This window comes from Prenolepis imparis, unplaced genomic scaffold (genome assembly GCF_030444845.1).
Source record: "Prenolepis imparis isolate NDT839.2.m4 unplaced genomic scaffold, iyPreImpa1.0 SCAF_5, whole genome shotgun sequence".
In the NCBI taxonomy this organism is placed as follows: domain Eukaryota; kingdom Metazoa; phylum Arthropoda; class Insecta; order Hymenoptera; family Formicidae; genus Prenolepis; species Prenolepis imparis.
In genome coordinates, this window is record NW_028141163.1 from 2,685,328 (window position 1) to 2,698,832 (window position 13,505).

Sequence of the window (13,505 nt, forward strand, 5' to 3'; positions counted from 1 at the left end):
TGGCTGAAACATTTCGCAAGGTAAGCAAACGTTTCTTTCCCCGCAAACGCGGGTTCTATTAAAACAAGACTGAAAGAACTGTAGAATTTCGATAATTTCGCGTGAGACATCTTGTCGGACGAACTCTATTAATAGAGGAGAGGTTACTTTTTTTTTTTTAACTAAATAACGATCTAGATGTATGTATACGTCACCGTAAACGAAACATGTAAATATGTATGAGGTTCGCAAATATAAACAAAAATATGTTTTATTTAAATCGGAGGATCATGATATACGAATCGCTCTAATTTCAAAGGTGACTTTAAAAATCGATAAAATTACAAACAATTGTATATACGCGATATAACGAAATATAATTCCAGCAAAATTTACAATCATATCAATGCGTTAAAGTTGACATAACTGATACTAATTCGCAACGTAATTATTTTAGAAAGACCGATTTATTAATAAAAGTAACGAGGAAAACATCTTCATGGACGAATAATTCTTCGTTAAGAAATCTCTCGATAAGCGGCCTCGATAAATGCATTTCTCGGCAAATTTCGATAACGAATTCATTTCAGTGCGACGTCATAATGCATAATGAGCGTAATGTGAAAATATCGATTCGCTTTGATTCGAAAGAAAAGAAATTTCCCACGAACACACAACACAGGAGCGCGAGCGCCTATCCACCCTTTGGCGACGCAATGCGATTACATCCGTATCGTACGGGTTCCGGGATGCCTAAATCTTATTAAGTGTCAAATCGGATTACGCGCCGAACTCTGTTCGGTGCTGTTGTTATTCGCCCTGATGGACGATCACAACTTCGCGTGAGTGCCGAACGATGAGTATTAAATTTTGCTGTCATTGTCTGAAGTCTTCAAGGTGCTACGAAAAAAATTATATTTTTATAAACCAGCAACCCTTTTCTATATAACAAAAAAGAAAAATGAAATCAATTTAAAGAGTATACGTTGCAAACGTTTGAAATATCTCGGTCATGTGTTCTATTGAATTAAATATTCATAAACGCGTTTAATTATTTATTCTTCTCGATTATTAGAATATGTTTGAAATAAACTGTACACTTCTAGTAAAAAAATTATAAAGAACATTGCTGATAAAGTATCACTAATTACGCAATTGAGATTAAATTTTCAGTGTAGATAGATAACAGAACTCTCTATTGCTTCAAATTTGAACTGGAAGAAAAAAATTTTATCTGAAGCTCGTCAAACTCTCGTTAAGTTCTCGTTAAAAGAAGCTTTTAAAGAATTTGAACTAATTTCGGCACAAAATTGTAAAAGATATATATATATAACACAATCTATATCAAAGAGAAATATATTTCAGTTAACTTCCTAGGTAGATCTAGGTAGGTAAACACGCTCAATGCAAAGAGCGATAAATTGTAACTGCGGCAATTGCAGTTGTTATAAATCTTGCATCTTTCACGCACGGTGCAACATACTGTTATTAATTACATCGTCAGCGCTAGCAGTAGCTAGATAGATAGATATATAGGTAATAATCTAACTGCGAAGTTTGTCACAATCACGTGTTGTACAACACTCGGGTTGCGACGAATTTGCGACGATGGAGTTGCAACTTCCTCTCTAGCCGCTTGAGTTATTCACCTGCAAAGCCAGGCAATAAATGTGAAAGAGACCGCAATATTGTGTAATGCATGTATAGGGAGAAATTGTGAATTTATTTGTAAAAAAGGAGGATTGTTCGACAGAACAAAAAAAGTATAAGATCGACAGTTCGAGAGTGATGCAGCGAGTTTTGATTATGTGTATATCCCATATGTGTATATAGAGCGCGTAACATGAAATATAAAATTCTCATCATCAACTATATTATATATAGTTAACTTTAAACATGGTCAACATATAAATATACAGTCATCACATTAAGTTAAACGTATCCATACAATATACGTACAGCGAATCTATACACAGAGTATAATTATAAGAATCTTTTAATTTCGATCTCTTCTTTTGCTGTTCAATCTTTTTTTAGATGCACTTATCTACTTTATACACGCACACACATGCATTCTTACATATACACTCACGTACATTCGCATATACATATATACTCTCGTCGTGTTTATAATAATAATATACATGTATTATACAAAAACGCTGGTCGCGTGGGCTTCCACCCGTGAAATAATCACGTGAGTACGTGGAGACGCTACCGGTTAGAAAAAAAGAGGAAATCAGAAACGGAATAGACGAATAAGATGTATCGCGTATATACGCACATTCTGAGTCCTCGCGTATCAGTCACGAGAGAGAAGAACAAAGTACTGTTTCGGGCGAATAGCGCAAGAGTCCCGTTTGCATCCCGCACATTCGACTCGCTTGCGTGTAAGATTTTGGCACTTGTAGCGAAGAATTATTCCATCCCCTGCGCGCGAAACAGCACTTTCGTCCCCTCTCGTTCCCCTTCCTCGGATGATATTCCGCTCGGATGACTTAGGCCACCGTCGATGCTTCCTGGGAGAGTCTTTGTAGAAATCGTTACCGAGAAAAAGATTCGAAGCGCAAAAAGCTTTAAGGAACACAAAGTAGTACGACTCGCATTCTCATTGTCCGGTTCATTGTCCTCGTTCTTATTCTTCATTCTCTTTCCCCCTTTCCTCTCCTTCTTCTATCAGTCACCACGCGGAGGAAGCGTCTCTCCGTCTCTCTCTCTCTCTCTTGAACGACCGTCCTCGCGGACGTCCGGGGTCCCCGTCTCTCGATTCTCAGCCGCAGAACTCAGTCTTATCTCGTCGATCGCTGCTCCCATCCCGGTCACGTCATCTGCGCGGCGTTGAAGCCCCGTCTCCTCGCGGGGGCGGCGAAGTGCTGGGGATTCGCGGCGATCTGAAAGTGCTGAACGTACGGATTGTTTCTGAGGACGTTGCCGCCGGCCGAGCCGGCCGAGTATTGAGGCGCGACGGTGATGATACCGGTCTGCTGCAGGTACTGTTCGCGATAGAGCGCCTGTTGCGTCACGTACTCCCCGTTCACCGGGTTCTGCCCGACGTAGTGGTGAATCTTCTTCGACTGCTGCTGCTGCTGCTCGCTCACGACCGAGCACTCCTTACCGTAGGCATCCTGAACGTATCGCGAGCCGATCGGCGACGCGCATCCAGGCGGCGTCGCCGTCGTCACGCTCTGCGTCGGGCTCTGCGTGATGGACTCGAGCACGTGTCGCGGCATATTCGGCGACGGACAGAAGTGACCGGTGTCCTGCAGGCCGTCCACGCGATTCGCGTTACGCACGAAGATAGGGGCGCTTTCCGGTCTACCGCCCACTATGTTCCTCATACCCTCGCGGTCCTTGGCGCTCAGGCTCTGCCGGGGACTGTTCAGCGCGGACGCCCGGCTCTTCTGATTAGACGGTAAGGACGTACCGTCCAGATCGGAGACGCTGGACCACGTCACGCTGGCCAACTCCCAGCGCTGGAGCAGACTGGACACTCGCTCCGCTCGATTGGTCGTGTCGAGACTCTCGTCGTAATCCGGACCCTGAAATTCGACAAAGAGCTTGCAGAGAAAGAGAGATCGGGGTGGGAGGGGGAGAATTGACGTTTTACCAGATGATTGACGGTATATTTTTAGTATTTGCCGAGGAAGAAAATAGGCCGAAGTGCGCACGAAGATCCGAGAAGCACGTTATATCGCTTATACAGTCTCTAATTAAAGTTCTTCGAAAGGATGAAAGGCTCGCGCACGATGAATAGTGGCTCAACTTTTTTCATCAACCGCGTGTATAATTTTAGCGAGCGCTAATTCACGATCGAGTGCTTCCGATTAAACTTCCATCACGTGCATCACGTCAACGCTGCGCCGAAAAGATATCCGTGCTAATAATTACGCGGAAGTTCTCCGTTCTCCGGGTGCGTTTTAAATCTTTTTCTCGATACATGTATATCTTCGGTACGACTTTTTGATTAAAAAGTTCCTCTTTCGGCTTATTCGGAGAGTTTATTGCAAATTGTTTTCGCGATGAAAAAGAACTCGGGTGAAAAGCTCATCGATCCGACGTGGCTTATAAAAGATTCTTTGCACAAAAGCGACAAAGAAGAAAGTAATCTATACTCGATGTGTGAATCTCGAACAAAAATAGACGCGAGAGGCGCAACGCAATCAATACAAAACAATAAAGATTTCAAGAAAAAGAACTATGGCAATTAGTTGAGAAAAGTCGAGTATAGATATTCGAGGTCGCGCGATACATTAATCGTGTCAATCCAAATAAAAGTAGGTATTGATGCAAAATCTTTTTGTCACGAAATATGTGACTTGCATATTTTTTTGCAAATAGTTGAGGCCAATTAAACGCACTTCAGCAAGTTTCCAAAGTTCTGAATAACCGAGTATGGCGAATAATTGATTTCAACGCGACGGTTGTTAACGTTTTCGCGCTCTTCGATTCAATATCGTCATATTTTTCTTTGAAACAAATTATATTATATAATATACTTATAATACTTGAGTAGAGAGCTTTCGCAATTTTGCGCAATTTAATTAGCAGCGCATTTTCTGCAAAATGCGGAATTTAACATTTCTCGATATTCTCGGTATATATGATTGTCTTAATTATATAAAATATACGCGTGATATAGCTAATGTAATTGTAATATATATCTAGTATATTTTATATTTAGCATTTTTTTATATTGAATGACGATACGGAAGTAATGTAAAAATATAGAAACGAACGTGCGTTCTTCTACGAGACATATAATATCGCGGAGATAATAGTCTCTAGATTTTATACAAAATCGGCTCGTATTGTTCTTTGAGAGAAGAGATTGAAGAAGGAAACAGGAAATTACTAGCGTTCCCATAAATAGAAACCATTTCTTTCCGGATAGAAGACTGATTAAGTTAAAGTATCGCGACTTACGTTCTCAATTTTCTCGTCGAGCATCTTGAAGAAATCTAGCTGGCTGGTGGATATCTCTCTGAAAAATTCACGATACATAGGAAGGTCAATCATGTGCGATAAATTATTTGCAACAAGTATAATCTCATCGATAATAAGCTACATAGGCTACTTATCGCGACGTGTCACAAGTAGATGTAAATTACATATAAAGAGGTTACAGGAATCTAGAGTCTAGAGAAACAAAGAATTGGATACTTTTTATAATGCCTATTTTTTTATCCTCTGTTTCAATCTCTTGCAATTTTTAATTTTAACAAAAAAAAAAGAGAAAGATTATATATATCTATTTACTCATATAAAAAATTGTACACAATGTTAAAAAGTATCCTAATTTAGGATTCACTAGGCTCCTGTGATCCTTTCAATAAACTACTAATTACGCACGCTTGGCGCGAGAGCTAAACTGCAATAATTAATGCGATTGCTTGATCCTTTTGCAGAAAAAGCATCAGTTTAGAATATCAACAAGTGTACATATAATTTTCGGTGCGTGTTGTTTTGACAGCTATATATATAGCCATTTTATATATATATGTATTTTATATATATATGTATTTTATATATATATATATATATATATATATATATATATATATACATTACGTAACAACACATATAGTCTTCAGTAGACGGTTATATATTTGTATAGCACTTTCTAGCGAAGACTTTGCATTGCAAAAAGTTTAAACAAGAATATATATATATATATATATATATACTATATATATATTAATACTGTAATGCTCTTTTGACAAAGCTTTCGCAACTCGAGTTATGCACGTGCTCTCTCAAAATAAGCTTTCCGCGTGCAAATATATAGTTATGCAAGTTTGTATGCAAGTTTGTGTAGCAAATGTTTGTACAGTTCTATTAATTATAGTGAATGGCATAAACTCGGTATATACACTAATGTCAATTCATCTGAATTAAGTACTATTCCACACGAAGCTCTCAATATCGCGTCCTCGTTGACGTACAATTGCAAAATAAATTCTATTAATTTTCACCAAGAGAGTCAAACCGTAAACTCTAATTTAAAAAATCTGAATTTAATATATGGTTTGTAATAAATTCTCAAAACAATTAATCGAGAAAAAAACCGAGAAAGATCTACTACATCTATCGACATATATGTACACTGACAATGAGAGGATTTTCTCTTAGAATTTACCCTGAAAATCATGGTAATCGTGGGCAATATGGTATAGAAAGAATTTTATGAGAATTTTTCTGATTAATATTTATCACAATAAAAATAATATCTATCACAATAAAATATAAAACATATTTGATTAATTTTACTAAACTGCATAGTAAAAATCAAACATATTTTATATTTTATTGTGATAGATATTATTATTTTTATTGTGATAAATATTAATCAGAGAAATTCTCATAAAATTCTTTCCATATACCATATTGTTCCACGATTACCATGATTTTCAGGGTAAATTCTAAGCCTCGAGTTTCTCGATTTAACGTTAAATGTAACCCCGAAGTAGGTATCATTTTAATCATCCTTACGCTTGTTGTAACAGAGGTCCGCCCCCAGGCGCGGTCGGTTTCTTCTTCGCTTGTCCCTTGGCATCGACGCTGCCATTTTGGTCCTCGTTTCTGTTCACCTCGACACCGTTGTTGTTCGTCTTGTTACCCTTGACGTTGCCATTTCCGTTCTTCTGCTCCACAGACGACGCGTTACCTGTGAAACACGAAGGAAAAAAAAAGATGTCAGAGAGGCGGCGAGACGAAAAGAAAAACACGCCGTTTAAGATTATCATCATATCCGAGAGATTAAAGACCGTAAATATATTCCCCGACTTGGATATATGTATAACGTCCTTCCGAGTCTCTCGACAAGTCCTTCGTTCGGTCTTACACGTTCAATAACATCCAGCCGGCGACTCGAGCAATTTCGCCCGACTATTTTTATCGTATAGATCGCGACGACGGTTAAATGTGACATAATGCCGGAAATATTATGGGCCTTAACGCGACACATTGTACGGCGCTTTGTCACGCGAACAATTCTCAAGGAGGTCGCCAATTCCTTTATTAAGGTGCGAGTAAACAGCGAGATTACGACCGTATGTAATGATATACGTATGTAAAACCGGCATACATATCATTAAAAAACAATTTATTATTACGAATCGCTGTTTTTATATTTTTCTTTTACGTCTTACAGGCAATTGAAAATTTAGCAGGCAAGCTTTAGCAAAACAGGGATGTATAGGGACATATCTTCTGTGATTCGAGTATATTATATATATATGTATAATATCATTTAGAAATGACAGCGAGAGTTTTATATTTAATTATAAGATATAATATTATATTATATTTTATAATATATTTATATATTATAATATATTGTAATATAATATTATATTAAAATATAAGAATATATAATATATTAACAAAATGTAAGATGTGATTGCCAGTCGAATTTTAAAAACAAGGTTAAGAGTATTTTATTGACCAACACTGGCTAAAGCAATAATTCTTTTATTACGACGTTTCGACCCTAAATTGGGTCCTCTTCAGGCTACAAAAATAATATATTAAATATATTTTTTTGCTATAACAGATATCTCAAGTAAGTCTTGTCAATTACGAGTAATTCTCTATCCGATAAAGATCGTGTGTAAATTTCGTAATCCCCTATTACAAAATTACCGTTCAATTTATCGCGCAATCGCAAGAAGCGTCATTATTAGCGCTTCCTCTCGCATTATTATGTTCGCTGTCGGTGTGAAAAATAATTCGCTGAATAAAAAAAATGTGTGTAAGACGTAAAAGGAACGGAGGGAAGAGAGGGATGAGGCAAAGTTCAGCCGTATACGATCTCATAAACACGTTCAATCGGCGACAAACGAGCAGCTTGACACTTTAAAGGATTCCGTCAGGCTGCCACCACCGTCGTTCATCACCAAGTGCGAGAGTGTATAGCATCGCGAACCGAAATAGACCTGTCGTTTAGCTTAGCGAGAGAACGAACCGCGTTTTAGGGAGTTAACTAAAAATAAATTGCGCCAGCGCGCGTGTTGGAAATAGAGTAACACGAGCATACAATTCTCGAGCGATCGAATCGACTGCGTTCCTGAAATAGGGGATAAACGCGAAGCATCTGGAGCACGAGAATAATTGTATCATCGCCAGTCTAGAATTAAAATTAGTTACGCGGATTGGTATGGATGGAAGAGTGAAAGATGTGTAGCTTCGTGATCGGGAGCGTGCCGAGTGCCACAGGTGTCTGACGTACGAATTTCAATATTTTATTTGAAACGAGGAAGAGACACAAGTTGGGATTCGGCACAGGTATACTATATGGCCGCGGGCCAGACATTATAAAGTGAGGAGCCCTGGATCACCTGTGGCACTTGGCCAATTGATTAAAAATTGCAAGTTAGATACTAGCCAAGTGTGGGCCAAAACTATTCGCAGTTGAAACAAAAAAGATATATGTATATCGACTCTCGTGTCCGTGAACGTTAATTAATTCCAAACCGCAATTTAATTATTTTGTACTTAAGTTATATTAAGGGTCTGAGCAGAATGATTGCTTTATAATTTTAAGACAATGTTTTATGTTTTAAATGTTTGTCTTTAGTAACGCACAATACTGTTTTTTGTCTTAAAATTATAAATCAATCATTCTGCTCAGACGTGAAGCGAATACGTAAAGACTAAAGACGTAACACAGTTATTGTGCGTTACCTAAGACAAAGACTTAAGGCATAAAACATTGTCTTAAGGTTATAAGTCAGCCATTCTGCTCAGGCCCTAAGTTATAGTTATATTATAAGTTAAAGTTACCAATGTTAAATCATTTTACCGAAGCTATATTATATATATTTTTTAATATATAACTTATCATTTAAAAATGACAGCGAGAGAATTTCATATTTTAATATATTATAAAAAATATATATATATAAAACATTATATGTATAAAATAATATATATATAATATTATATATTAAAATATGAAATATATTATATTATAAAATAAAAATATACAAAAATATAAAATATATTAAATATATTAAAATATATCAAAATATAAAATAATATATATAATCATTAAGAATTTTAATATATATATTATATATAATATTATATTAAAATATATGAAACTTGCTGTCATTTTTAAATGCTATTCTGAAACGTATACATTGTTTATCGTTCGCAAGATTAATTCTATTGCGCAGGACGAGGCTATTATTTTGTTATTAAATTTATCTCGCGGATAAAGATACACAATTGGTGATCGTGTGCGTTGGAGACATAACATATATACTTTCGCTCGCGCGTTCACGAGTGATTTCATGCGCTGGAGCGAATCTAAAAAGTTTTTTAACAGCTGCTGGCTGGTCAGTATGTCGTGGTCTCCACTCTCAGCTAAGAAAATTATTCTGTAATTTATATATGTGCACGTCGTGCGCATGATGCAACCTTTTGCGGCAAATCGAATTAGAGCGCGCTTTAACTCGGAGCGACGCGAAAAATGCTATCGCGAACCACGATAATCGAGACGCCCACATCGTCTCCATTGAAACGCACTTAATTTCTGTATGGAAAATACAGCATAATTGAGAGAGTGCATTGTTCTCCCGACCGATGAATTTAATGCTCCTACAAAGAGCGTTGTCGCTAATTACGATTGATGGTTCAAGCTCGAGTAATTGCTTATTTTGTCTCGTGTAACGAGAGTATTTTTATATAATAATAAAAAAAAATTCATCGTGCAATTTACAATTTCTATTTCGATGCAACATCGTAGCAAAATCTTTAATCGAGAAAGCGAGAAATATAATATAAAATAAAATTAAGGCGATAAGATTAAAGTCGCGGCGCTTATCCGCCACGTAACTCTAGAACGTCACCTGAACTCGATCCCCGATAACGATCTCTCTTTACGGCGATGACACTTCGGCGCGATATATCGCCGCCGCACGCAAGTAGCAGTCCTCCATTCATTGGCACGCGAAGCCGCGGCGAAAGGAGAATGAACTCGCATCACAATGAAACACAAATAACTCTGTCTCTCTCTCTCTCTTTCTTTCTGTTCGGGACGAATGACAAGATGCGTCATCGCGAGAGATGCACGTGCGCGCGAAGTCGTTAGGTGGGTGCAACAACAAAAGCAGGGACGCGAGATAGCTGTCATCTCGAATTACGATTATCCCACACAGGGCGAAATCTACGCCTCGTTGCGGTTGTCCCATATTGTATAGGATGTTCTTGCGGAGAAAGTCTCTCATTGGCGAAAAATTTGATCGAACGCGACCCAATTAAGTCGTTTTTTTTGACGATTAAAATCTTTTCTCGATCGTATATTCGAGATTGCACGATGTACTGTTAAATTAACTATAAATTATCATTTTTAACTCGAAAGAATAAGATTCTGCCATTTATAGTGAAGAAACTTAAATGTAATTTGTGCTAAAAAAATTAGATTAATTTTCACCGATTTTCGGGGTGAGAATTTACCACCAGATTTCGAAGACCCGTATATTGATATCATAAAATGCAACGGCGACGTAACAGATGCGTGCGTCAAAGTAACGTAATGCAACAACCACGTCGTTGCATCGCACGACGGAACGGAGATATTTTTAACGACACACTCGCACCCACGGGGTTATATTGCGTTTCGCGTATCAGTTGATAACGTATAGCCGCGTGGATGCGACGCCGCACCGGAAGAGAGAGAATCTCGCGTATTCGCATCGCAGTCGTAAATAAACCGATTCGCGCAAGGAAATACGTCTCTCTGGAATTTCAATGAAGAAAGAGAGAATGGGTGAACAGTTTAATTAAAAAGTACCGCTTTCGCTGCCTGCGAGAGAGTATTAGATAATAGAATAGTTTTTGCTAATATAGAATCTTTTATTATATATGCAATACGTTCTTCAAATAGGGTGTGTAAACTTGGCACCCCTATGTTATGCTATCATAGTTCTGTTAAGAATTCTGAGTTATTTAGAACCATAGGAAGAGTTCTTGATAATTTTTAGAAATAGTTCCGGTCATATAAAGAAAATCAGTTTCAAAAAATAGGGGTGCCAACTTCACATTTTTTTACACATCGAGTTTCAATAGTTTTGTGTGAGCAGAGTTTTAAGGTTCTTTTAAATAGTTTCTTATATAGTTTCTGATTTTTTTTTTAAAGAGTTCTGCAATTTTTAGATAAAAAAACCTATCTTTAATATCGAAGATATTTTTAAAATATCTTCGATATTGAAAGTATGTTTTTTTATCTCTATAAAAATTGCAAAACTCTTTCAAAAAATAATCAGGAATTATGTAACTATTAAACAATTTAAATTTACTCACCTCACGGTTGCTCCTTTGTTGTTGGATGCCTCCCCGGGCCTCCTTCTCGTACAAGTTTCGAAACACTTGCACTCGCGTTATTTTTTTTTGTTCGCGACGCGCGGCGACGCCCGGGTTTTAGCTATCACAATCTTCGACGCGTTTCGATAAAACGCGAAACCCGCGAGAGCTTATTCGCGCGCGAATAAAACCGAAGCTCCATTTTCGCGTCGCCGCTTTTTTCAAGACCCACTTTTCGCAGGGGCTTATCGAACAAAGATGATCAAGAGAGCGACTTCGCACTGAAGTCGCCGAAGGATGCAGCGAGACGAACATTGAGCGCGATTCACGATCGACGAGATCAATCTCGCGCGTGCGATCGCGATTACGATATTGGTACGTGCGACGCGATCAGATTTATACGATAATTAACCACCAAAGACGCTAATTAATACACTCGTCCTTTCGCGGACCGTCAAGAAGCGCGCGACCGTTAATCACGAACAATCGAAGAAGAGCATTGGAGGTGGAGCTAGACTGGCACTGCCAGATTCGGAATGCGCAACGACCAACGACACGTCGCGACAAGCGTAGTGGTGGGGCATTGTAGGGATCGCGACGCCAACGTACGTGCGAGGTTCAGCGAATCACGTCACGACTACATACCTCCACCACTACGACCTGGTGGGGGTATGTAGTCGCGACGTGATTCGCCGAGTTCCCACGTTGCGACCCCTACAATGCCCCACCACTACGACTTGTCGCGACGTGTCGTTGGTCGTTGCGCGTTCCGAATCTGGCAGTGCCAGTCTAGCTCCACCTCCAGTGCTTTTCTTCGACTGTTCGGTTTTGTTCGCGCGCGAATAAGCTCTCGCGAGTCTCGCATTTTACCGAAACGCGTCGAAGATTGTGATAGCTAAAACCCGGGCGTCGCCGCGCGTCGCGAACGAAAAAAAATAACGCGAATGCAAGTGTTTCGAAACTTGTACGAGAAGGAGGCCCGGGAAGAGGCATCGGGCAACAACCGTGAGGTGAGTAAATTTAAATTGTTTAATAGTTACATAGTTCCTGATTATTTTTTTTAAAGAGTTTTGCAATTTTTATAAAGATAAAAAAACATACTTTCAATATTAAAGATACGTTTTTTTATCTAAAAATTGCAGAATTCTTTCAAAAAATAAGCAGGAACTATATAACTATTTAAAAGAACCTTAAAACTCTGCTCAAAACTATTGGAACTCGATGTGTAAAAAAATGTGAAGTTGGCACCCCTATTTTTGAAACTGATTTTCGTTATCGTAATGACTGGAACTATTTCTAAAAATTATCAAGAACTCTTCCTATGGTTCTAAATAACTCAGAACTCTTAACAGAACTATGATAGCATAACATAGGGGTGCCAACTTCACACACCCCTTAAAATAAATATGCAATTTATAAAAAATAAAACAGAAACATCAGTTGAAAGAATGTTGTTTTATAAAATGTCAGAAACGGTGGAACAGTAGTTGTTAATGTATTGTTATTACATAATACATTCTCGTATAAAATAGATTTTATAAAATATAATAATCGTGATAAAAAAATCGAGTTACATTTGTAAAAAAATTTTCCATATTTAAATTATGGTAGTAGTTATGAGCGAGTTTAATTTAAATGATATTTATATTATATACGAGTCTCTTGTTGAATTGAAACACAGTTTCATTCATCCCGTTTTATTTTCACGAGCATTTCAATCTTATTGTTAGTCTGACGATTTAATTTTTCAATCGCAAAAAAAGCGATTAATTGTCAGACGTACGATTATATATTTTTAAATTTCTTTATAATAAGAATTTTCGAGATGCAGCTAAATTATTAATAAATTAATTCACATTTCTCTCAACAAAAGAATATACTATCAAAGAATTAAATATCATGCAGGTATTAATAGCGATAACGATGTATATGTATATATATTCTCCTCAGAAATTCTTTGCTGTTACCTAAATCAATTTCAATAAATGGATTAATATCATCAAATATTTTATTTTCAATTTAAAGACTATTCAAATTACTCAATATAACAATCAACTTCACGAGATATTTTTAAAAAATTTTACAAAACTTCTATTATAATAATATAATTTTTGCTCGTAATTATTGACTATTTCAAATGTTTAGAAAAATATTTATAGTATTGTCAGAAATATACCAACACATCCCTCTATCGATGTTGATTCACCGAATCTACATTGAAC

The 13,505-nt window shown here is 37.4% G+C and overlaps 1 protein-coding gene across 2 annotated transcripts in view; it reads right to left on the minus strand.

Moving 5' to 3' along the window:
- Positions 1 to 1,683: 1,683 nt before the first annotated feature.
- The window catches only part of Tow (target of wingless), a 49,435-nt gene continuing 37,613 nt past the window's right edge, over positions 1,684 to 13,505 (minus strand). For both annotated transcript variants that reach the window (XM_083039265.1, XM_083039264.1), the window contains 3 exons: positions 6,469 to 6,643; positions 4,903 to 4,960; positions 1,684 to 3,518 (listed from right to left, as the gene is read on the minus strand). In XM_083039265.1, the coding sequence (XP_082895391.1) occupies positions 2,799 to 3,518; positions 4,903 to 4,960; positions 6,469 to 6,643 (953 nt within the window). In that variant the 3' untranslated portion in view covers positions 1,684 to 2,798. The remainder of the gene's footprint in view (positions 3,519 to 4,902; positions 4,961 to 6,468; positions 6,644 to 13,505) is intronic.